This window comes from Mixophyes fleayi, chromosome 3, assembly GCF_038048845.1.
Source record: "Mixophyes fleayi isolate aMixFle1 chromosome 3, aMixFle1.hap1, whole genome shotgun sequence".
In the NCBI taxonomy this organism is placed as follows: domain Eukaryota; kingdom Metazoa; phylum Chordata; class Amphibia; order Anura; family Limnodynastidae; genus Mixophyes; species Mixophyes fleayi.
In genome coordinates, this window is record NC_134404.1 from 180,336,806 (window position 1) to 180,364,713 (window position 27,908).

Below are 27,908 nucleotides of genomic sequence, written 5' to 3' on the forward strand. Positions count from 1 at the left end.
CAACCTCAGATTTACACTCTATAGTCTTTTTATTTGTCTGAGAGGCATGTTGGTGTCAGTAGCTGAGGGGGGAGTGCTAACATTGGATTGCTATTTGGAGGCTTCTGGGGTACCTCTTTGGATGACAGGATAGTAAAGGAAATAGACATCAGTCATCATGTGGAAGAAGGTTTTGAGAAAGCAGAGCCATTCCAATTTGAACTCTTAAAAGTTCTTGGACAAGGATCCTATGGGAAGACTTCAAGGGTGATCTATATACATGGAAGTCCCGAGCCAGTTATATAAACGGGACGACAAGAGGTTTTGCTGAGGGGAAGGAAGTCGTAGCCTCTATCATTGTTTGCCTCCATCAGGATTTTAAGAATTAGTTCTTGACCATCATATAACTTAGTCGTTTGAAGGTGGACCTGTGTAAGGAAGTCCTTAGCTATAATATACATCGCGGACGGAGGTATGACTTTATAACATCACAGAAGGAGGATCGTTATTGGGACTGTTTGTTTTATACGGACAGCACCTTTTTCATCGTTAATACTATTCATGCATATGGTTTGCTCTATTCCATCTGGGTATAGTTGTTTGATAGGCAAATGTAAATCTTACAAGATATATGTATAAGCAGTTAAGAGCTACATATTAGAAGGGATCGAATTATATTGTTCCTATTTGTTATCTATCATGCTCCTGTTTATGATTGGCGCCAGTCAACATATCTCCTTTTGATAGTTATATAACTCTATAGCTTTGCTTCGGTCCCCTTCACTCAAATGAAATTGACACCATCAACCATTCTTTTCTCAACACCATTCAATCCCTAGGTCTTCATAAAACTGCCCTCTCCTTTTTACCTCCTGGCTAACTGGCCGCTCAATTATATAGTCTACCACCTGCTGACCATCCTGTCCATCACCTTCTCTTCCTTCATCTACCACCTCCATTTTATCCCAGCTGGTCCTACAGTCTCTCACCATCGAGTATGTAAGCTCTCATGGACAGGGTTCCTCTCTACCTATCGTCTCATGTCTGTCTTCTGCCAGTTTCTCTCGTATGTCCTGTCATGTCTTTTGCTATAGTGTGTGTGTCTCCCCTCAGTGTTACTCACGCTCATCTATGCTACTTATGCATATTAACTCATGTATTTGTGACTTACAGTCTAGTGCTACAGAATCTGAGGCACCTTAGAACTAAATAATAATAATAATAATAATAATAATAATAATAATAGGAGCCAAAGGTCAGCTCAGCAAAGGACAGTGAAATATTCCCCGTTATTACTGTTAGCAAATCATGGATCCCTCTATAAATATACTACCTGCAAAAACTATTGTAACTTATATCTACTTTCTTTGTATAAAAAATTGTGTTCAATCCTTAGAGTACAGAAATTTGTTCAGAAGGGAATTATAAATGGAAAAACAAGGCAAGTAGGCAGCAGAAGAGATGTGAAAGACTGTAAACAAATTCAATAAATATTGAGATTAGCATTAGGCTTTATTAAAAATAAATTAGAGCAAGAAGTAGGTTCTGTTAAGTAAGGGCTAATTAATTAACAGAAGGTAACTGGACACAATAGAGAGACTTGTTGATCTTAATCTGTTGCCTTTCTTGCATGTTTACATAAGAAAAGAGAAAGGAGTTTATGGAGACAGGACGCAGCTCATACAACATCCAGTCGTATGTTTAAATTTGTTCTGTGTGAGGTTTATTTATAATTGTGTGCTTCTCCCAAAATGCTACTAGGATAAGACCAGTGGGTATGCAAAAAAATAAAATTGTAATAAATAAATACATTTCTTGTTAAATATCCTAAAGCCCAAAAGACAATGATGCTTTGTGTGTGCATTCCTAATAGTACATTTTGGATAAAAAATGCTCTAATACAAGTGAACACATATAAAGTGTTAAAAAATGTTAAACTGCTAGGAACATCAGAAACTAAAACTAAAAGGGGCAAATTAATCAAGCTGCGAGTTTTCGACAACTTTGAAAAGTGGAGATGTTGCCTATAGCAACCAATCAGATTCTAATTATCATTTATTCAGTACATTCTACAAAATTAACCTGATTTGGTGTTATAGGCAACATCTCAACTTTTCAAACCCGACGGAAACTCGCAACTTATGAAATATACCCCTCAGAATTTTTGTGAGTGCATCATCAGCTGTGGTTTTAGGGCTAAATGACCATCTAATACAAATTTTATATGCCCTTCATGTTTACTAAATCCTCTCGCTTGTAGATAAAAATGATGAGCCAAAACAATTACATTTCATTGCCAAACCAAACAGCTCACCTGAGAGGAGAAATGTTGTCAGCAGTCAAATTCTTCTAAATATCTCCACTAATGGAAAAATGTCCATTAATACATACATAGACACACGGGGCTTTTATTCAAAATCATTCAAAAGACAATGAACGCCACACTTGCTTATGAATTTCAACTGTAACTTGGGTCAACACCCAAAAACAGAGCAGTGTGTTATGTATATACAAACAGCAAATACTGATTAACCTTAATAAATTAACATTAATACATTTTTGTAAAGCTGTAATCAGTTTGAGCTTTACCCAGATAGATAGCTTGTGAAACATCATTTCAAGATCTTAAGTCACTCTTTAAATCAACATTCAGTTTTAGACACTAAAAAAGCAGGATGAAAAAAAAAACACAAAAACTAATTTAGAAGGGAAAGTAAGACAAAATAAGAGAACGCACGGAACAGAGTAAAACCAGAGATAGCAAGTGATGTACAAGGAGGGAATATTAGGAAGTAGGGCAAATAGAATAAAATGTCCAAAATTAAAGAACCCTTAACCCAAAATATAATGCAGTTTCATTCAATATCTATATAGCTAATATTACATTAAATGTGCAGAAATTAATCATAACTAAAGATATTTGATATAATGCTGTGCAATTAGGAAGGCTTCCACTCCCTTCACCACCATGTACATCACTCTTTTTGTGTGTAAACACTGTGACCGCAATCTACCTCAAGGCATTGATAACATTTGTGGTTTATCCCATTGGCATCGCCTCCTGTTTAGAAAGCGTTATATGTGTGGTAGTCCCTCAGGGTAATTTAATATTTGTGAGATTCACATAAACAGATATAGTCACAATCAACAGATATTACTATTTTTTATAAAGTAGTTTCTACAACAAAAGTGCATAAAATGCATGAAAGATTAGTTTAAATATGGGCTTTAGTTATAAAGGGTAAGCAAATAAACACTGCACTATGAAAAACAGTGAAAAAATTCTTGAACCTGTTAGGAAGAGAAGAGAGATCTGTCTTGAAAAAATATCGTTTTACTGCACAAAAAGAAAAGCATCATTGCAGAAAGAGAAAAAGTTACTGGAAAAAACTTTTCTCAGTTTCTCTCCCACCATAACTATTAATACACAAAATATAAATTTTGATTTATGGTTATGAATAAATATTATTTTACGGAGTTTGAACAATTTAAAGCAGCACAGACACTCCTTCTCTCCAGGTATTTCAGTCTAGTTGAGGGGATCATGTGGTGAGTGCTGAAACAAAAGCCACAGTAGCGCCAGTATAATATTGTCCATACATCATCCAGAGAAGCAGACCTGTCCATGTAATCTGTCCCATATTCATTATTAGCATAGAGTTTAGAGACACTTGTGTAGCTTAGTTCTAGGTCCTGCAGCACTCCATAAAAATAGACATCATCGATCCCCATGTGTTATTGTGTATTGGAATGGTATTGAGAAAAATAGACCTGTCACACTATCATATGCTGGTTTACTGGCTCCTTTAAATGAAGTTTTATGCTAAACCCACAGCAACTTTTACTCTTTTAACGCTTAGCTGAGATTAGCAGAACGGCAGAAGCCAGTAGAGTCCACAGGACGAAAAGTGGTTTAAAATAGTGTTTTGCTAAATACAGTTCCAGGTTGTAATCTTCTGTTTGACTGCTGTCCCCAACAAGTATATAGCATAGAAAGTGGTGACAGAGAGGATGGAAGATGTTTGAAGGACCAATAAATTAAATAATATGTGGACTAGTTTAAATAGAATTAGAGGCTATATGCCTACATAAATGGTACTGTAGCTGTAGTAGATAAATAATCTGCAGGATATCAAGACTTCACATCCTAAAATACATTTCAACAGACAGGTATACCATGATCTACAAATTTTAGTAGGTAGGTATATATCATCATCATCACCATTTATTTATATAGCGCCACTGATTCCGCAGCGCTGTACAGAGAACTCATTCACATCAGTCCCTGCCCCTTTGGAGCTTACAGTCTAAATTCCCTAACATACACACACAGACAGACAGACTAAGGTCAATTTTGATAGCAGCCAATTAACCTACTAGTATGTTTTTGGAGTGTGGGAGGAAACCGGGGCACCCGGAGGAAATCCACGCAAACACAGGGAGAACACACATACTCCACACAGATAAGGCCATGGTCGGGAATTGAACTCATGACCCCAGCGCTGTGAGGCAGGAGTGCTAACCACTTAGCCATCATGTTTCCCAATGTATAGCCTGAATACGTCATCATAGCATGGTTTCAACAAGGTGCTGAAAACATTCCTCAGAGATTTTGGTCTATGTCGACATGATGGATCACGCAACTGCTGCACATTCATGCTGTGAATCTACTGTTTCCCCACATCCAGATGTGGTAATAAAATATACACACACACATTATATATATATACATATATATATATATATACATATATATATATATATATATATACACACACACATACACACACACACATACACACACACACACACAATAGATATATATATATATATATATATATATACATATACACACAGAAGTTAACCCGTGCATGATACTCATGCATTCTAGTCAAATCAAGCTACTTAAGGTGTTAAAAAGGTTCTTGCCATGCATTTGGGCTATAGCCCAGGCCTCAACCACCAACCACTCCCTACTGTCATCCCCGGCAACCACCAACCACTCCCAACTGTCACTTCTCCTTCAAGAAATATATATATATTTTTTTAAATCTTTATAAACACTTTTAACAATTAACAAATTAAAAACATCTTAGTATACCAAATTTCAGCCCTTTCTGAATTTTTTTTTCCACACACACTAAGAATTTAGTAGGTCAGTGTATAACTCCGCCCAGCAGGTGGCGCTGCAGCTTGGTTTTATTTTTTCCACACACACACACACAGACAGACAGACAGACAGACAGACAGACAGACAGACAGACTAACACACGCCACTAGACATTTATATTATATATATATATATATATATATATATATATATATATATATATATATATATTTATTCGCACACACATACATACAACCTCGAAGAGGGCGGGGTGGCATGTGCCAGTATGATATACCAGCACTTCATCTCCCAACTTCCTTTCCAACTCCATACATGATCTGCTTTTCTTGCAGAGCATGGGTGCATAAGATTTGGAGTCAATGCTTGCAAAGGATCGTGTTCTTTGTTGGGTGGTAATGGTGGGAAGAGTAAATGTGCTGCATTCCAACCCGGAACGACTGACATGGCTCTTTTGCTGAAGGATGATGGGAAAAACAAAACAATGTCACCATGTAGCTGTACAAATTCTCCAGGTTCACTAATGCAGAGGAGTTGCCAGGATCTTATATTACTTTCACGCATTTACACTTGAACACTTTCAGGAATGCTAAAAGCATCTAGAATAAGTTACACACCATCACAATCCCTTAATTTTTCGGGGGCCATCCAGGCCCCCAGCCGTTCAAAGGGGCCACAGAAACTTCACTCAGAGTACAAAATCCTCTCTTGTAGGCTGTTCACGTGTCACATAATTCTTATATCATCCTTCACTGTTCTTATATGAACTGCAGTTGTTTTGGATTCTGGTGACTGACAAAGGATATATAAAGTACAATGCAGCTCTGAAATAACAATTGCATTGTGCACATAGCGTGTGCAGTAAAGATCTACAGGAAAACAGTAAAAAGGTCAGTGATCATAAGCTCATTCTGCAGAACTGAACTCATACTTCCTGCTACAACTATTCACTTCCAAACACCTGCTTTAACTTCATACGATTAACTAAAAACCATACGGACATGTAAAAAACACAAGCTTCCTGTAACTGTCAGCAATAAGACCACATGGAGATCTAATTAACAGTTTAAGCCAGATATTAATGAAGAAGAAGAATGTGCTAATTCATTTGGCTGAAGGTAAAATGTAATTGAAATCACATCTAAAAGGCTTAGAACAGATTAAGAAGTTGATCAGCAGGAGGCGCCATGATAAACTCAAAAACAATACCTGCCAAGAGAAAACATGCTTACACAATCTCCATCTGAGCTCTATATAGCAAGAAAGAATATTTTGCTCTTCAGCTGCTTCACTAAAAATAGAAAACCATCATTGGTTCAAACAAATGATATTTTCAGCAAAAAATTGAGACTGTAACGTTAAGCATACTTGCCAACTCTCCCGGAATGTCCGGGAGACTCCCGCATTTTGCGAGAGTCTCCCGGACTCCCGGGCGAGTGTGGCAATCTCCCGAATTCTGCCCACTTCACTAGGAAGTGCCCACTTCCTAGTGAAGTGGGCAGAATTAGATCCCAAACGCCGCGATTCCCGATGAATCGCGGCGTTTAGCCCCGCCCCCCGCTGTCAAATGACGCAATTTGCGTCATGACGTCACAGGGGGCGGGGCCGAAATGACGCGATTTTGGCCGCCCCGCCCCCTCACGCCCCCCTCCACTGGCTGGCTCCCGGAAGAGAGCTGAAGAAAGTAGGTAAGTATGGTTAAGAGTGAAATGATGTAGCTATTTCATACATGGTAGAAAGAAATGAATGGTTCATTATGCCAAAAAGAAGCATAGTCAGGAATGTGGGGGTGGGGGAGGTCTGCATATAGACTCCAAAAGTTTTAGCACTCTAATCCTGGTTTTATAAGAGATTTCCCTTAAAATGAACAAATTAAGTTGTGTGTAAGCAGAAGGTCAGCTGAAAGTCATGCTTTATTGAAGAACAAGCACTGAAGGCCTGAATCGTATTAGCATTTGAAGTACTATAGCAGTCTTTGTGCAGAGAGAACATTGCACTGAAAAATATAAGTTCCTTACAATACAGAATACACTTCATAGATAATATAGCAGCTGTAAGCCTTCACAATTTTTCATTTAAATTAAGCATGCTAACTGCTTAAGTCCTGTTTCACAAATATTGCAGGCATTGCTATTACATCCTAACAGACAAAAATGACAGAAATAATTATAAAAGTTATAAAAGAGCACATATTCTCTCTAGTGACACAAAGTAACAAAATGAACGATATTAGCGTCTTGTAAATGGCACAGGTCATTGTACCCATTATCAAAATCACTGTACATTATGTTTTCTAGTAATAGTAACACCCTAATGGGATAAGCACAGTTGTAGTCACTCAGGTGCTAAACTTTAAATAATCATACCCCTCTGCATGGTGTAATTTTATGAAAACTAGTATACCAGGATTTATTTTTGTAAGAGGGAAATGGTCTTGTTTGATATTACGAAAAAGCTACATTTGTTAACAGCGTGCCTTGCTTGAATGCTGCTTAGCAATTTTATACCTGTAAGGGAATAAAACATGCACGGACCATTGCATTAAGAGACGGGAGTCGGGAACCTTTCTCCCATAAAGTACAAAATAGATTCCATTTTCTAGAAGGCAATTTTGCATGCTGCCACTATGCCATAAAAATGTAAAAGCTCTTCACTCAATTGAGTATAATGAAATTTACCAAATAGCACAAAATGAAATAGTAAGGTTGTTCTGGTGAAATGTCTTCTGTCTGTTTATGTGTGTGATTTGTTTCAAAAATAGGAAAGCCATAAAAGTTGTCAGTAAACTACACTGTGTTCATTTTAATAAATACAGGATTGAAAGGAAAAACAATGCATTGGCTATATCTATTTCCATTCACAAAGGCAGACAAACATCTCTCTTACCAAATGAGAAATGTAGAAAAAAAGCTGTACCTTGATAAATGTGCTATATGCCTTTTTTTTACTCTGCAACCTGAAAATGTATGTCTCAGCAATGGGTGCTATGAAACAGTCATTTTAAGGACAAAAGAAGAATTTTTAAATTAGTCCCATTGTGTCGTTGTAGTGTAACCTTTGTCTAGGAGATTACATGGCGTCCTGAGATTTCTGACACAACACAACATGCACAAAGACAAGCCAATTCAACTGACAGAGTCAGGAAAATATAACACTCTGAAGACGAGATTTTAAAGAAAATAAATATTATATATGTTTTCTGTGTGCTCGTCTAACACAGAATTACGCAGAACTGTCTTATCGGTGTTAAAGACCTAAAAAGAGAACAATAACATTATAATTAATACACACACATTATATATATATATATATATATATATATATATATATATAGACACAAGCACACTTATGTGTGATTAAATATAATGTAATGCTTCTAAACTATTAATCTACAGTAAATGTTAATACATAACTAAAAACTACAGTACTATTTTATTTTAGTGATCATGTAAATTAGATTTTATCCATAATCTCTATTTTAATTAATAATAATAAATGATGCTTAAAATCTGAAAGTGAACCATTTGGCATTACACAAGCTGTCTTGTTGTTCACAGGAAGTAAAATAGACTGGGGTGTGATGCACTTGTTTGTTTCAGCTATTTTCCTGCTTGCCCTAAACAGGATTTGCAGCTTTTTAACAGTTATGTCGCACAGGAAGTTTTCTGCTGCATTTTTTCCTCTAGGAAACAAGAAACACATTTTTCAAGATGCCACAATGTCACAAGAACAGATTTCATGTTCTAAAACTCGACATGCATTTCCACTGCACCTGTCACATAAGGAATTGTAATGCTGCTCAAAAAGTACCTAGATATTATGTACAACGTTTTTACTTCTGACAGATTTCATGCTAAATAAAACCACACACACCTCTATCAATAAAGGGAAACAGGTGATTGCACAAAATATTTCAAACATTTATAAGATAAAGGTTCTATTAACTATGTGTGAAAATCTTCTCACAACAACTTGGACAACTAGTGGCAGAGGGTGGGTCTGAGGTAATCTGGGTGTGGAGTTATATAATTTAGAATGTACACACGCCTGGAAGTGTCAAATAACAGGAAAATTAAGACAAAACAGTCCCGTGCAAAGGTATATATATATATATATATATATATATATTTTTTTTTTTTTATTATATATTGTTGTCACATTACTGCCAAAAAAAATCTAGGTGTCGACCTGAAGGTCTGCATATATTTGCATACAGGATTTCTGCTAGATAGGAGACAACTTTGCACAGCGAGCAATGATTTCTTTGTAAGTAGCAGTATTATATTTTATCTATAAAGTGCCATAAAAGGTCTACAGCACTGTACATGAACGTACATGAAATTTATAGTGGTATACAATACACAGACAGCAACAATCCATAATACATTGCATAATACAGTATTAAACAAAACATAGTTATATAAATATCAGGCATCTACTAATTAAAAAATTACACACAAATAACTTGGTAATGCAGTTCAAGTTATTTGCGTGACAGTAAGTGACACTGATGGTAATGTTCAATGTGTGAACTCAAGAAAACAGAATTAGAAAAGCAGGTGTAAATGTGCAGACGGTGATGTAATATTAAAAGGAACACAAGGAAAGCGGTGGCAGACAACGGATACCCCAACATGAATACATCGAAGGTGTATTCCCTGACAAATTGCTAATACTGACAGCTTGAAACACAGACCTTAAACACTGCCGACGAATGAAGATCCCGGCAGGCAGCGATGATGTCACTTTGAAGGTCCACACTATGATTCCTGCTGTTAACCTGGTAATTTAAAGCAGGAATGTACTAGGCTTTGTAAAGAATATAGTACAGGCCATTCAAAGTGACATCAACGTTGTCTGTCAGGATCTTCATTCGTCGTCAGTGTTTCAGGTCTGTGTTTCAAGCTGTCAGTATTAGCAGTCTGCCGGAGAATATACCTTAGGTGTATTTATGTTGGCTATCCTTCATCGTTAAAAGGTACCCAACCCCAAGGAAAGAGAGTACTGCACATGAGAACTTTCTAAAGGAAATGGGAAGACACAAACTGGATGATTATTATTATTATTATCGTAGGTCAGAGGTAGATCTAAGAGGACGGGAAGGAGATATTTTGATATGAAATTTGAGATGTATGAATGGGTGCTGGTGTTGAGGCCTTTTTGTAGGTAAGGGTGCATAATTTGAATTGGATTCCGGAGGAAACAGGGAGCTAGTGTAGGGATTTACAAAGTGGCACAGCAGATGTTGAGTGGTGAGAAATAAGATGGCACCAAGTGAGGGAGTGAAGGTGATAAACAAGGCAAAGAATTTAGGAGGAGGGTTGATAGGCTTGAATAAAGAAATACGTTTTTAAGGGAACGGTTGAAGTCTTGGAAAATAGAGGCTAATCTGGTAGGGTGTGGAAGATCGTTTCACAGGTGGGGAGCAGCCTGGCAAAGTCCTGGAAGTAGGAAGGGGTAATCAGTGTGCTAGTGAGATGGCAGTCAATGGCAGAAAAGAGGGGGTGAGATGTGTGGCCAGAGAAGAAGTTGGAGATGTAGGGGCAGATGAGATTGATTGAGTGTTTTATAGATGAGGGTGAGGTGTTTAAATTTAATTCAGTAAGCCAGAGAGAGCCACTGGCAGCAAAGGACAATAGAAATATAGTAGCGGCAGATAAAAATAAGACTGAAGAGGAGCAAGGGAAACTTGGATAGGCCATAGAGGAGGAAGTTATAGTAAACAATACAGTGGCTTCCGCAGTGAGAAAGGGCCAGTTCATGGAAATATTCCGAAGGTGAAGGTGGCAAGATTCGGAGAGGGACTGAATGTGAAGTTTGAAGGAGAGGGAGGAGTCGAGGATGAACCCTAGGAAGCAGACTCGAAGGACACAGAAGAGGGTAGTTTTATCAACAGAAGGAGAGGGGCGGGGGGGAGATAGGTGAGAGCGCTGAAAGTGGTTAGACTATTTTCAGTCTCAGAAATACAAAAAAAATCAAAAAAGAGGGGGATGGATACAAAAACATCTATGTTCATATGGCCTCATTATAAATACATCAATTATTTAATGCATTATTATTTACCTCTGTAATACAGGTGTTTTGATATACAAGTTTGTTAAGTGTTTTTCTTATTCTTTAAAGCATCAAAGAAATGACCAGACATTCAAGGAGGAGTGACTTGGCTCAAAAAGCAGAACTGCAACAAAAATGGGCAGGAATGGGTCTGCTTTTCAAAACTGCCCTAAGTCCTATCAATTGACAACAGCAGCTTGGACTTCTACAGATATGTGGCGTATCTAATAAGAAAAACATGAGAAACCCAATTATAGACACACAGCCAGTGCCAAACACACAAACTCCTCTCAATAATTTTCATCTCCAAATGTAATGCTCATAGCACACAGCTAAAAAAATATTCAGTAAAAAAATAAATACTATAAAAGTCTGCCATTGCACAAATTAATCCAGTATCTCTAATGTAATTATGAAATGCAACCTACATTACGCTCATCACAAACTATTTCTATAGCCAGTACTGATCAATGCAACAAGTAATGCCCCACAATACATCAGCAGCCAAAGCCCCGTATCCTTGGGAATAACAGATTGTATTAATAGATTTTAATCTCAGTCCCTTGTCCAGTGTCATCCAAGCACAAACTCCAGTTATTTCTCAACAGCTACATGGCACAGGGCTACTATATCTTTTTACATTATATCATTGCACTTGAAAGCTGATTAAGTGGAGTTTCATTGCTGTGTGAGCCTTTCACTTAGCAGTTACTATTTGGCGCAACCACCACACAATCAGCTGACAAGCAGCGGTTATTTAGCGTCTTTGGGACAGTCAAACGCAGCAACTGCCACCTGGGAGGCTTGTTATGTGTTCCTCCCCAGTGGTGTCTGTTATAACATCAAACCTCTTCATGGCATAACTGTCTCAGCCAGGGAGAAAAGTAAAATGAGCCCCTTATAGCATGTACTTTCTATGATTGTCCTGGAATCTTCACATGAACTCCATTTGTAATCTACTTATGCAGATGTTATGATAAACCAGAGTTACAGCACATAGCACATTTTTGTTAAATAAGTACCAATAAGCATTGGAAAATAGCTTCAGAACAGCTTCAGAAAATGAAACTATGCTACTACCTCTGTTCGGCAGAAAGTTAATATGACTAATAAGTTTCCAAACAACACAGTGTGTATAAGAGAAAGAAGACCATATATACATGAAGATACACAAACATAATAAAACAATACTGTCCATATAAAATAAAAAAATAAAAGTAAAAAGTAATTAGTTTACGTCGTCAAGTTGAAGCAAATAAAAATAAAATTCCATCCCTTGATCAGATAAAGGTTTTTTTTATGATTTTTTTCCTCATTATTTTAAATCCACCAATATACAATCAGGGTAATCTTTTACACCACAATACATGAATAAAAGGCTTGAAAGAATTATACTCCATTAATGTCAAGTTATTATTTTTTATCTATTTTAACTAACAATTTACAATATGTACATTTTCTGCAATTTTCCAACAACATGAAATAACAATGGCAAAGTATATTTGGTTTTAAAACAATTTAGCGAGTACTTGACTCCTGACTTTGATAACCATTAAACTTGGTGATCCAGATTTCAATTATTTAAATTCTCCAAGGTGAAGTTGTAGTGGTCTATTAATTAATAATACAACATGAAATGTAGAGGAATAAAGCTGCAGACAAACAGAATAGTACACTAAACTGCATGAATAAAGACTGTTCAGGGATAAGTCCATATAAACTGCATATGTCATGTTGACAGTGTAATACTTACAAGAAGCAGGAGTATTGCAAGTTGTAAAAGATAACAATTCTCAAAATATATAATCAATTAACAAGTTGTGGTTTACAGAACACTATTTTTAAGAATTCAGTTTTCACTGAGTGTTCTGTTCAGACTCCACCTTAAACATAAACTGCAAAACAGTTTCAATACATAATATAAACAAACAAAGTCAAGGTGAAGAAATAGAGGCAAAATGCAAATGCCATAGATTTCACCTTAGCTGAACTTACCTGGGTTCGTAAAATTTCACCTTTTGACAACTGCATATCACCAGTCAGCTCTTTCACTGTGATACCCAGTGGCTCTAGACGCTTGCTGAAGTAATTTGTCATCTCAGCTGCCAGGGCCTTCATAGGAGCTACATACACAATCTGCACAAAAAGGACACCAAGTTGATAAATGAGCAAAACTCACAATGTCATTTGTCCCAAAGCAACCTGTACAAATCACAATTTATTGTGAAATATGATTCAAGGCACTTACAGTGAAAAATCTTAATAGTGATATATGAAAAGTCGTTATCTTTGCTGGATAAGTGTGCAGCTGTTTAGAGGACAATGGATTTTGTTTATATAGCCTCATCACTTTGAAAATTGGTTCTGCATCAAAGCTAAATGCATTTTCATAGCGTTTCACATGGGTAATAAGATTTTCAGGATACAAACAAGGATTGCTGTAATAGTAATGAACTAAATCAAGCAACATTCTTTATGTGAATTAGAAATGAAAAATATCCTAGAAAACTGTTTCCTTTATTTTGTAGTATGAGTCAAAAACAGATTTTACATGGGAAATCCCCCTTCAATTAACTTTTAAAGCTAAGCTGGCTCCCTGTTCCCTATAAAATAATGCGGTCATATTGTGTAAGAAATGTTACACATTGCCAACATAGCCCAGAATTTTCAAGCAAGACTGATCAACTACATACCTTAAATGCATCCTTTTTAATAACACCTTGTTCAATATTCTGGCGAATTTCATGCAAGACTGTTAGCATGGCAATATTAGTTTTGCCAGCCCCAGTTGGTGCACAGATGAGCATGTTTTCATTGGTGTTGTAAGCCGTCTCAAAAACTATGGACTGGATACGATTCAGTCGTTTCACTCCCTTGAAGACCAGCTGTCCGATCTGAAATGACAAAATGCAAATTCCTTAGAAAGAAAGTAGATATTGCTCAAGAACAAATTGTGGAAGTAGCATACAAGTCTTAAATGCTATACAGTTAAGAATATGACGAATGAAGTGGATAAAAGTGTGAAAAATAGGATGAGAAACTAATCCATGTTATAAATCCAATTAAGAGTTTAATGTGACATTAAGCCTCAACAGAAAAAAAGTAATGATAATTATATTTAAAAATAATCATATGCTAATCTGGATATATGTGTGTTGGCAATTCTACAATATTAAATGAGAGACATAAAGAAGTTTATTTTTTATCTGTGAAAGTGCAGCTTTTTCATTCCGTGGGCCACAAAAGCCACTATCAATATATGCTGGTGGGAGAAGAACTATTAAATACCTTATAGAAGTTTGTGGGCACTAAAAATCCTGGAAGGGTCGCTTTCAATTTAGAAGGCAGTCAGAAAAACAAGCATTATTTAAAACAGACCTTAATCACCCCACATTTTATATATTTTAGAGGGGGTTGGACTCTAGTATCTTTTTATCCTGGGTTCAGTAAAACAGTTATTCAGAGACTGGTTACTGAATGCTGCCACATATTTGCTAAAATCAATTTCACATAAACAGACACTGCTTTGGACCTTTTAACAGCAACATGTACAACAATAACGTTCTCCATTTACCTCCGTCACATGTCTACATATCACTAAATGACAACTAGAATAAAGAATTCCAATGATAACAGATATTTAGTGTGTTTTTAGAGATATAGGATAGTACTCCACACTTATTAGGTATTGTCACAGGGGTGATTCAAAGGTTCCAAATATAAAGAATTAATAGGAGTGATATGGAAATGACATGCTGTAATAATTTTAGTGGTTTTAAAATGCTGAAAGCAACAATTTGTACAAATTTCCAAACACTCAATAAAAATAGTGTCCATATATATAACCATACCCCCCATCATACAAAACGTTTGAGTGCTCAGTGGATGTCCCTTTGTCAACAAATATTTGCAATGATTTTGCATATATTAGTACATGTTAATTGGCTAACCTATAAGAAGTTATTTTTGTAATGAAACAATCCTGAATTGCCTAGTCTTTCTTGACAATTTCCTTTTATTCAAAAAATTATCTGAGGTCTCTAAAATGAGCAAATTTCTTAAAGAAACTGCACCCCATACTCAAGATACAGTCTAACCACCTCCCTACACAACAGTAAGTGCCTCACTTGCATCTACATAGCTCCCAACTTCATTGCTGGAATCAGAAAAGGATAGACGTAATGACGGAGCACGCATGAGACAGGGGGCATGACCACACCACACAGGTTGTGACCATTTAAAGTTGAGGTGATTCTAGTACTTTCGAAGCGCTGGATCGCCCCAAGCCCTCTTCTCACCACTAAAAACACTCCGTCAATGCCACATGCACCTGGGGCAAACCTCCCAAATGTCCTGGATTAGGGATAAAAATCCTGATTGGAGAGAAAGCCCCCTTAAAGCAGGAAAGGCGTGAGATATGCATCTATCACATGCTTGTAGGTATTTTATTAGCTTTTGCAGCAGATGATTTGCAATATTTGCAGGCAACTAGGATTCATAAATATTTTCCATCACTGATCTTCCTAATTATATCCCTTTTATTGTGTAAGCATAATTGATACCATCTACTATACAGTGTACAACATAACTTTTGTCAAAGACAAAGTTAAATAAATCAGCACACCCTAGGCAACATAAGGAGTTTGTATGTTCTACACGTATGCATGGGTTTTCTAGTAGACTTACAGACTCCAAGAACATATTGGTAGGTTAATTGGCTTCTGATGAAACAGACTCCCATGAGGATGTGTTTTGTGGTAAAAATAAAAAAATAACTGCAAAGCTCCACTAAGACAGAGACTGGTGAAAAAATAAAGGAGAGAAAAAAAGGTTGATAATAATAATAATACTTTAATTAACATTCTGCTTCAATGCTGTGCACATAAGTCAGTATTGTATTGTACTGATATGTTTAATAATTTTCTATAATAGTCATGTTTTTACTAAAATGGCATCACATTTTCATGTATAGTTACTTAGTTAGCCCACCACTGGCAAACTAACTGATGTCAATATACTTGGCATCCTGTTTACAAATTTGCAGGTCATTAAATCAAGCAAAGCAGTTTTACATAGTTACATTGGAAAACCAATGGGTTCTTATCTTTCCACCTCACCAATTAGGTACTCAGTTGGATTATTTCCAAGTGCAGCTTTTCACTAATCTCAATAAATGTATTTACATACTCAAACAAATTTTTGAAATGAAATCTAAGAAATAACAATATTTTTATAGTCAAAAGGTACATAACATATGCAAAAAAGCATTTTTGGTGCCAGGTGTGTCCCATGTTTAACTTATTTTATTTTTTCAACTAGAAGCTACATTTGCTAAGGTTAAACTTGAATATATATTTAATGTTATCTTTTAGAAGAACCTCAAATAATTCACGACTGAAATCAGCAATAATCTTTTGTGTTCGATTTGGCTACCTTTTAAATATTGGTACCACCTCTACCTTACACTAGTTTTATAGTACTGACCTGGATATTAAAGAGGTCATCAACTAAAAACAAAATAATTTACATATTTAGGAATTCATTCTGTAATATACATAGCTAGATATCATCTGGACCAGGTTTTAATTAGAGATGGGCGGGTCCGGTTCTCCGAGAACCGAACCCACCCGAACTTTGGGTATCCGAGTACCGAGCTGAGCAGCTCGGTACTCTCCCGCCAATTCCGAATCCAAATCGAGGCCGAACGTCATTGTGACGTCGTCGGATCTCGGGACTCGGTTCTCGCGATACTTCAACTTTATAAATACACGCCTCCACAGCAATCCATCGCCATTTGACAGAGGGAGAGAGCAGGGTGTAGTCATAGGCTAATTAGAGCAGGGACAGAGAAAGAATACAATATTGTTCTTGCAATTGCTCTAACCAAAATCGCTAGTGCAGAGAGGAGGATAGAGGTTTATTATTTTTTCTTCATATTTGGCACTCCCCAGCGCTTTTGGGTTGTCCCCCATAATTGTGCATTAATATTTCTGGCTGTCAAAAGTCATATCTGTCAGCAGTATCTACTCAATAAATGTTAGCACTCCTCAGTGTTTTTGGGGTGTCCTCTCTAATTGTGCATTAATATTTCTGGCTGTCAAAAGTCATATCTGTCAGCAGTATCTACTCAATAATTTTAAGCACTCCTCAGTGTTTTTGGGGTGTCCTCTCTAATTGTGCATTAATATTTCTGGCTGTCAAAAGTCATATCTGTCAGCAGTATCTACTCAATAATTTTAAGCACTCCTCAGTGTTTTTGGGGTGTCCTCTCTAATTGTGCATTAATATTTCTGGCTGTCAAAAGTCATATCTGTCAGCAGTATCTACTCAATAAATTTTAGCACTCCTCTGTGTTTTTGGGGTGTCCTCCCTAATTGTGCATTAATATTTCTGGCTGTCAAAAGTCATATCTGTCAGCAGTATCTACTCAATAATTTTAAGCACTCCTCAGTGTTTTTGGGGTGTCCTCTCTAATTGTGCATTAATATTTCTGGCTGTCAAAAGTCATATCTGTCAGCAGTATCTACTCAATAAATTTTAGCACTCCTCTGTGTTTTTGGGGTGTCCTCCCTAATTGTGCATTAATATTTCTGGCTGTCAAAAGTCATATCTGTCAGCAGTATCTACTCAATAAATGTTAGCACTCCTCAGTGTTTTTGGGGTGTCCTCTCTAATTGTGCATTAATATTTCTGGCTGTCAAAAGTCATATCTGTCAGCAGTATCTACTCAATAATTTTAAGCACTCCTCAGTGTTTTTGGGGTGTCCTCTCTAATTGTGCATTAATATTTCTGGCTGTCAAAAGTCATATCTGTCAGCAGTATCTACTCAATAAATTTTAGCACTCCTCTGTGTTTTTGGGGTGTCCTCCCTAATTGTGCATTAATATTTCTGGCTGTCAAAAGTCATATCTGTCAGCAGTATCTACTCAATAAATGTTAGCACTCCTCAGTGTTTTTGGGGTGTCCTCTCTAATTGTGCATTAATATTTCTGGCTGTCAAAAGTCATATCTGTCAGCAGTATCTACTCAATAATTTTAAGCACTCCTCAGTGTTTTTGGGGTGTCCTCTCTAATTGTGCATTAATATTTCTGGCTGTCAAAAGTCATATCTGTCAGCAGTATCTACTCAATAATTTTAAGCACTCCTCAGTGTTTTTGGGGTGTCCTCTCTAATTGTGCATTAATATTTCTGGCTGTCAAAAGTCATATCTGTCAGCAGTATCTACTCAATAAATTTTAGCACTCCTCTGTGTTTTTGGGGTGTCCTCCCTAATTGTGCATTAATATTTCTGGCTGTCAAAAGTCATATCTGTCAGCAGTATCTACTCAATAATTTTAAGCACTCCTCAGTGTTTTTGGGGTGTCCTCTCTAATTGTGCATTAATATTTCTGGCTGTCAAAAGTCATATCTGTCAGCAGTATCTACTCAATAAATTTTAGCACTCCTCTGTGTTTTTGGGGTGTCCTCCCTAATTGTGCATTAATATTTCTGGCTGTCAAAAGTCATATCTGTCAGCAGTATCTACGCAATGGATTCAAAGCAGTCCACATATGATCTAAATGAGCAACCAGGTTCTGTCACCAGTCCTGATGTTAGTGTTCCCAGTACGTCATCTGGCCAAGGCGATGTCAAACAACAGAGTGTTTTCAAATTAGTGCAAAAAACAAAAACCAAAAAAAAATTTACTGTATTGAAGCGAAAACGAAGTGTAACTGAGCAAAAGTTAAGTGACGATAAAAAAAAAATTGCAAGCATGCCATTCTACACACGCAGTGGCAAAGAGAGAATGAGGCCTTCACCTTTGGCTATTAGTGGCAGATCCCAAAAAGTTACCCAGCCTACAATTGGTGCACAACTACTGTTACGCGTCAAAGCTGAGCTGCAAGATACCAGTGAGGCATTACAGGAGAATATTTGCTCTGATTCACAAATGACAACAATCCCTGTGGAGAGTCCATCCAACAGTGGGATGTCTAATCGTGAGCATTCTGCTGATGTGTGCCTTAATAGCCCGAGTGTAGCCGGTGATACCCAAATTGAGGATGCCACTTTGGAATTAGAAGAGGATGAGGGGGAGATTTGTGTAGGCGACGAGGGCGCTAATGAGGATGTTGATGAGGATGAGGTTGTTTGTGTAAGTCCTGCACCAGTGGCAGCAGTTCTGGCACGTGACAAGAAAAAGGCCATTGTCATGCCTGGGCATAAAACAAAAAAATCCACTTCTTATGTGTGGAATTATTTCTACCCAAATCCAGACAACAATTGTATAGCCATTTGTAGTGTATGTGAAGCCACAGTCAGTCGAGGGAGGGACCTTAACCATCTTGGAACCTCGTCTATGTTACGCCATTTAACGAGAGTTCATGGCAAAGTGTTGGGAAAAGCTGAAAGTTCTTCCCAAAAGAATACAAGCACTCCCTCATCAGCTAAGACCCTCCGCTCACCGACATACCGACGGCCACAAAATACACCCACCACACCATCCTCATCAATATCCTCAGTAGCGCTCGGAGTTAGCCCGGCATCCCACTTAAGGCTGGATGACTCCGGCACTATTATTGATTCCTCTGAAGAAAGCGTTAGTCCTGCTGCTGCTGTTGCTGCTGCTGGGGGTGAATCGTCATCCCAGAGGCAGGTGAATAAAATGAGCAGTCCTACATTTCAGCAATTAACTGTGAAACAATCCTTTGCGAGGGGAAGCAAATATGACAGCAGTCACCCAGTCGCCAAGCGAATCACAGACGCCATGGCTGCAATGTTAGTGTTAGATCTGCGTCCAATCTCCACCATAAACGCAGCTGGTTTTTCACAGTTAATTGAGGTTTTGTGTCCGCGTTACAGAATTCCATCGCGACACCATTTCTCCCGTAAAGCTATTCCACAACTATACCAAAAAGTGTGTAAAAATGTAGAGATTGCGCTGAAAACTGCCATTCTGCCCACTGTTCACTTAACCACAGATATGTGGACAAGTGGAAGTGGCCAAACCAAAGACTATATGACTGTGACAGCCCACTGGGTTGGTCATTCACCTTCACCAGCAGGAACAGCAGCAGCATGTACACCACTACGTAACATTTGTCACAGGCAGGCCACTCTTTGTATCACCGGCTTCACTAACAGGCATACGGCTGACAATTTGTTACGCAAACTGAGAGATGTGATTGATGCATGGCTTATACCACTCGGACTCTCCCCAGGGTATGTCATTTCAGATAACGCCAACAATATAGTGCGAGCATTACAGCTGGGTGATTTCCAACATATTCCCTGTTTTGCTCACACCATCAACTTGGTGGTGCAGAGCTTCCTACGAAACAACCGTGAGGTGCAGGAGATGCTTTCGGTGGCCCGTAAAATTTCAGGCCATTTCAGGCATTCAGCCACAGCATGTAGGAGATTACAGCAGCTCCAAGAGCAGTTTAACTTGCCCTGCCACCAACTTAAGCAAGAGGTGGTAACTCGGTGGAATTCCACCCTGTACATGCTTCAGAGGATGGAGGAACAGCGCAAAGCCATCCAAGCATATTGCACAAGTCATGACATTGGGAAAGGAGGGGGGATGTATTTCACTCTTGCACAGTGGGGAATCCTTTCAGTGCTGTGCAAGGTGCTGAAACCATTTGAAGTTGTGACATGTGAGGTCAGTGCAGACTCTGCTAGTTTGAGCCAAGTCATTCCTTTAATTAGACTATTGGAAAAGCAGCTTGAGAAAATGAAGGAGGAGCTGAAAGCAAGCAATTCAGCAAAGTATGTTGGCCTTGTCGATCAAGTACTTAATTCGCTTCACAATGATCCTCGAGTTATTAAGATCTTGAACTCGGATCAGTACGTTTTGGCCACTGTGCTTGATCCAAGGTTTAAAACCTACATTGAGTCTTTACTTGTAAATGAGCGAGATGTGAACTTTTGCAAGGAGCTATTGCTCAGCAAGTTGGCCGCTGAACTGGGCCTCGGCTTGACGACGTGTCCTCCTTCACTTTCTCAAGCTGTTGCTCGTAAAAAATTAAATTTCCAAAAAAGAAGCAGGGAAGACACAGGGGGCAGACGAGAACAATTTAACATCTGGGCTGGTTTGAAGGATTTTTCAAAAAAAAGTGTCACTTTGCCCATAAGTCCATCCAATATGAGTATAAACATGCAAAGGATGGTGGAGGATTACTTTCAAGAGGTAGTTGATATGGAAATGTCAGACAGTCCCTTTCCTTACTGGGAAGAAAAGCAAGCTATTTGGAAACCCATGTACAAACTTGCTTTGCAATACCTAAGCTGCCCACCCTCCAGTGTGTACTCTGAACGAGTGTTCAGCACAGCAGGGAACTTAGTCAGTGATCGCCGTAGAAGGTTACTTCCCAAAAATGTGGAGAAAATGATGTTTATAAAAATGAACTACATCTTCCACGAGGAAGGCCTTCACCATCCAAGACATGCAAGCACTGACTGTTCTCTAATGGCGGATTCAAGCGGCGATGAATTGATAGTCTGTGATGATGACGATAACACTGATGAGGGTGAGGATGAAGCTGAAGATGATGCCGATAACATCTTTTTAAAACTTTCTATGTAAGTGTAGGGTGCAATCTACCCCCAAAGAGGAAAGGGACTTGTGGCATTTCCATATCACATACCATCTTGAAAGGCTGCTGTTAGGGCAATTTATCCTTAAGGGTAGGGTGTCATAGACAGAGTGACCCTAAACTGGCTTTGTCCATTTTTCATAATATTGTACAGTCTATAATGGCTGAATTTTTTAGTATTTTATACAAGTGGAGGGGGGCCTAGAGAGACAGAAACCAAACTGGCTTTCTCCATGTCAATTAATATTGTACAGTCTATAATGGCTGAATTTTTTAGTATTTTATACAAGTGGAGGGGGGCCTAGAGAGACAGAAACCAAACTGGCTTTCTCCATGTCAATTAATATTGTACAGTCTATAATGGCTGAATTTTTTAGTATTTTATACAAGTGGAGGGGGGCCTAGAGAGACAGAAACCAAACTGGCTTTCTCCATGTCAATTAATATTGTACAGTCTATAATGGCTGAATTTTTTAGTATTTTATACAAGTGGAGGGGGGCCTAGAGAGACAGAAACCAAACTGGCTTTCTCCATGTCAATTAATATTGTACAGTCTATAATGGCTGAATTTTTTAGTATTTTATACAAGTGGAGGGGGGCCTAGAGAGACAGAAACCAAACTGGCTTTCTCCATGTCAATTAATATTGTACAGTCTATAATGGCTGAATTTTTTAGTATTTTATACAAGTGGAGGGGGGCCTAGAGAGACAGAAACCAAACTGGCTTTCTCCATGTCAATTAATATTGTACAGTCTATAATGGCTGAATTTTTGGGTATTTTATACAAGTGGAGGGGGGCCTTGAGAGACAGAAACCAAACTGGCTTTCTCCATGTCAATTAATATTGTACAGTCTATAATGGCTGAATTTTTTGGTATTTTATACAAGTGGAGGGGGGCCTTGAGAGACAGAAACCAAACTGGCTTTTTCCATTTCTTTACATATTTAACTATAAGTGTAGGGTGTAATATACATTCAAAGACGATGGCTGCATTGCCAATATGCATAGATGGAGAGGAAGACAATCTGTTTTGTGTGTAGAATAGGCCTACCAACGAAGAATTAAACTGTTTTTTGGGATGATTTATTACCTCAACAATTAGATTACTTGTCTCTAAAACAGTTGGAGCACTAAATTGGGTTAATTTAGGCCCAAAAACATGGATTTTCCCAAAAAATAGCAAAACAAAACCAAACAAAACCAAAACCAAAACCAAAACACGCAATGGAGGTTTTGCAAAACCAAAACCAAAACCAAAACACGACGGTAATCCAGATCCAAAACCGAATCCAAAACCAAAACACGGGGGTCAGTGACCATCTCTAGTTTTAATCAATCATAGAGCCCTGTTCAGCAAGTCTTCATTTTTGCATTCTCTGTTAATGCCCCAGGTGGCAGAAATAGGGCTGCAGATAATTTCTCATTTGCTCCAGCTCATTGAAGCTTCCTATAGTGATCATGCCTGCTGTCAATAACCAAAATGAAGCCTGTGATTAACAGTATATACAGCCATTTCCTATTCGTTACTCGAACAGTAAAACAGACTGATTAGGCCCTTGCAAAATGGTACTATACAGACCACTAACGGTTAGTTGTGCCCATACCTCTAATACTGAATTGTGTGCTTTGTTCGATGCTAGAAAAGTAAATTAATACGATAGATTTCTTATACACACACACACACACACACATATATATATATATGCCACTTTTCGTGTTTTGGGTTTTGGGTTCTGATTACCTTGAGGTTTTGCCAAAACACCCCACTCAAGGTTTTGGTTCTGATTTTGGGTTCTGATTTTTTTTTCAAAAAAAAGCATAAAAGTGCTAAAATCCAGATTTTTAGATTTTTTTTTTCACTCCTACGCTATTATTAACCTCAATAACATTCATTTCCACTAATTTCCAGTCTATTCTGAACACCTCACACATCACAATATTGTTTTTAGGCCAAAAGGTTGCACCGAGGTAGCTGGATGACTAAGCTAAGCGACACAAATGGGCGCACAAACACGTGGCCCATCTAGGAGTGGCACTGCAGTGGCAGACAGGATGGCAGTTTGAAAAACTAGGCCCCAAAGAGCACATAATGCCAAAAAAAGAGGTGCAAGATGGAATTGTCCTTGGGCCCTCCCACCCACCCTTATGTTGGTGAAATAGGACATGCGCACTTTAACAAACCAATCATTTCAGCGACAGGGCCTACCAAACTACTGTGGCTGAAATGATTGGTTTGTTTGGGCCCCCACACAAAAAAAGCTATTCATCTCTCCCTGTACAAATTAAACTGGCTTTAGTGAGGCAAGATGTCGTCCTCATCCTCTGATTCCTCGTCCCCTTCAGTGTGTACTTCCTCATCCTCACACATTATCAATTCGTCCCTGCTGGACTCCACAATCACAGGTCCCTCTGTAGTCTCTGGAGGCCATTGCTGGTCTTGATTGAAGAATTGATAATTCATTTTTATGATCATCTTCTCAACATTTTGCGGAAGCAACCTCCTTCGCCGCTCACTGACCAGGGTCCCCGCTGCACTGAAAACTCTTTTGGAGTACACACTGGAGGGGGGACAACTCAGGTAAAATAGAGCCAGTTTGTACAGGGGCTTCCAAACTGCCTTTTTTTCATGCCAGTAAAAGTAAGGACTGTCTGACATGTCTACTTGGATGGTGTCAGCAAAGTAATCCTCCACCATTTTTTCAATGGTGACAGCATCCAATGCAGCGACAGTAGACATGTCTGCAATGGTTGGCAGGTTCTTCAGTCTGGACCAGATGTTCTCTGCATCCCCGCCAGCGGGTCGTTTATGAAATCTCAGCTGTTTCCTTGCAGCCATAGATGTGGAAGAAAATGAGGGTGGAGCTGTTGGCATGTCACGGTCCTCTTCAGATGACAATCTCCTGACCAGCAGGTCTTTGCACCGCTGTAGACTTGTGCCTGCCGGAAACAGAGACACAACATACGCTTTAAACCGAGGATCGAGCACGGTGGCCAGAATGTATTCCTCTGACTTTAAAAGAGTGACCACCCTCGGATCCTGGCAAAGCGTACAAAGGGCTTCATCCACAAGAGCTACATGCTTTGTGGAATTGCAATGGTTTACCAGCTCCTCTCTCACTTTCTCCAGCTGCTTCTGCAACAGCCTGATCAGGGGAATCACCTGACTCAAGCTGGCAGCGTCGGAACTGACTTCTCGTGTGGCAAGTTCAAATGGCTGGAGAACCTTGCACAACACGGAAATCAGTCTCCACTGCGCTTGACTCAGGCGCATCCCCACTCCTTTGCCTATGTCGTAGGTAGCTGTGTAGGCTTGAATGGCCTTTTGCTGCTCCTCCATCCTCTGCAGCATATAGAGGGTGGAGTTCCAGCGCGTCACAACCTCTTGTTTGAGGTGATGGCAGGGCAGGTTCAGGCTTTTCTGATGTTGCTCGAGTCTGCGGTAGGCAGTGGCAGAATGCCGAAAGTGTCCAGCAATTTTGCGGGCCACCGCAAGCATATCCTGCACACCCCTGTCACTTTTCAGGTAATGCTGCACCACCAAATTTATTGTGTGGGCAAAACATGGCACGTGCTGGAAATTGCCCATATGTAATGCCCGCACAATGTTACTGGCGTTGTCCGAAAACACAAATCCCCAGGAGAGTGTAAGTGGGGTAAGCCACTGCAAGATTATTTCCCTCAGTTTCTCTAAGAGGTTGTCAGCGTTGTGCCTCTTACTAAAACCGGTGATACACAATGTTGCCTGCCTTGGAACGAGCAGGCGTTAACCTTGCTAGAGTAAATGCATTATTTCTGATGTATACATCTGATACAATAAGCCTTTGTTAGGAAGTCTTTTGTGTATCTGGGAGCAGTACTTAGCCAGGTGGGGCCAGTTGGGCAGGAGCACCTTGTGGCCTATTTCAGCAAACAACTGCTAAACTGGGAGGTGGGGTATGCCACAATTGAGAAGGAATGTTTGGCCATTGTGTGGGCAGTGAAAAAACCTTATTTATATGGACAACATTTTACTGTGGTGACTGATCATAATCCTTTAAAGTGGCTACAACACACCTCAAGGAAAAATGGCCGACTGTTGTGCTGGAGCCTTGCACTTAAAATTTATGACTTTGACATAATTCACAAGCAAGGAAAGGCTCGCAGCAATGCGGATGGACTGTCTTGGCAGAAAGAGCCTGATCCTCCGGGTCACCTCTGGTATCCCTAGGAGACTGAGGACCAGGAGCCAAGTAGTTGGGATTTGGCACGCTGATGGCCCGCATGAACAAGGGGGGGAGGAGTGTGACTGGATCACTTACAAGTAACTTATGGTATAAATTTATTTAAAGGAAATAGTGCAGGGCGCTTATTTATATAATTGCCAATGCACTTATTTTTGATATAGTGTATAATTTGATATAGGAAATGTTTATTTATGAGACCTGGGGAGAAAATTGAGAATTATACTCACCATTAATTTCTTTTTTTTTTTAAATACTCCATGGCAGCCCTTACAATGGGTTAATCCCTGATCAGCTAGTGTAGACAGGAAGAATTTTGTCCCACCTGGCCCCTATATAAGGCAGCTTCTCCCTTCTCCATGGTGTCTTTTGTAACTTCCCAAGCCGTCCTATACATAACTACAGAACAAGGATGGGAAAATATAGGGCTGCCATGAAGTATTTCAAGGAAAGGAAATTAATAAGGAGTATAATTCTCAATTTTCCTTTCCCTACTCCATGGCAGCCCTTATAATGAGATATACCAAAGCAGTACAATAATTAGGAGGGCAATAAAACCAATGCCTTAATAAGGTCAAACAGAAGATTTATTCACAGCGCTTGTTGAAGAATCTTTCTCCCAAACTGTTTCTTTAGAGACTGAAACGTTAAGAAGATAATGGCTAGAAAAAGTGTGCATCAACGACCATCCGGCAGCCTTACAGATGTCAGTTGCCGATGCGTGGGTTCTATGTGCCCCGGAGGTCGCTACCACCCTAGTTGAATGCGCCTTCAGTATTCTAGGTACTTGAAGCCCTTTCCCCCTGTAGGCCTGTGCAATCACTTCTCTGATCCACTTTGCCAGTGTGGGTTTGGATAGGGCCTGTCCGTTGTGAGGACCTTCCAGAAGCACAAATATTTGCTTTGTCTTCCTCAGATTTTTTGTTCTGATGATGTACATACATATAGCCCTCACTAGGTCTAGAGTGTGGAGACGTGTTTCGTCACTTTTAGTGGGATGAGGATAGAGAGATGGCAGAATCAACTCCTGATTGATGTGGAAAGGGGATACCACCTTGGGTAAATAATCCGCATTCGTCATCATAACCACTCTATCTTCAGAGATATTCAGAAAGGGTTCTTCACACCACAAAGCATGTATGTCCCCTATTCGACGAGCCAAAGTGATAGCCACCAAAAAGAGCACCTTCAGAGTGAGGCATCTAAGAGAAATGTCTTGCAACGGTTCAAAAGGATAGGCTGTTAAGGCATCCAAGACAATATTAAGGTCCCAAGGGGCTAAGAATGGTTTCCGTCTTGGGCGTAACCTCTTCAGTGCTTGAAAAAAAACTGGAAGATAAGACCCCGAGACGCCAGTTTGATATCAAGAAGGATGCTAAGGGCAGATACTTGCACCTTTAAATGTAGCAGGTGCTAGTCCTTTAACAAAACCATCTTTGAGAAATTCTAACACATCCGGTACTGGCAGACATGGGATCCTTCGCTGTTTCCCCTGCCCAACAAATAAATTGTTTTTCAGACTCTGTAATAAATCATAGAGGAGTTATTTTTCCTGGCCTGCATTAGAATGTCTATTACTTCATCTGAGACCCCTTTGGATTTCAGTAATTGCCTCTCAGTTTCCACACCATCAAACTCGGGGAGTTTGGATTTGGATGTAAAACTGGACCCGGATGTATGAGGTCTGGCCTGACCGGTAACGGACATGGATGTTCCAGCAACATTCTACAGCGAACCAGGCACACCTCGGCCATGCCCGGAGGACTGCTATCACCTCCACTTTCTCTTTCCTTATTTTCCTGAGTATCTGAGGAATGAGTGAAAAGGGAGGAAACACAGTTTGAAGTTCCACTGCATTGACAGGGCATCTATCCCTAGGGCCCTGATGTCTCTGTGACGGAGTAGAAGAGGGGTATCTTGGCATTGCTTCCTGTGGCCATAAGGT

At 39.1% G+C, this 27,908-nt stretch overlaps 1 protein-coding gene across 1 annotated transcript in view; it reads right to left on the bottom strand.

The window, feature by feature from the left end:
* The window catches only part of ASCC3 (activating signal cointegrator 1 complex subunit 3), a 605,262-nt gene that overhangs the window by 457,475 nt on the left and 119,879 nt on the right, over positions 1-27,908 (bottom strand). Inside the window, exons 9-10 of the mRNA XM_075202837.1 lie at positions 13,855-14,055; positions 13,157-13,297 (exon numbers count right to left, since the gene is read on the bottom strand). Of these exons, the coding sequence (XP_075058938.1) occupies positions 13,157-13,297; positions 13,855-14,055 (342 nt within the window). The remainder of the gene's footprint in view (positions 1-13,156; positions 13,298-13,854; positions 14,056-27,908) is intronic.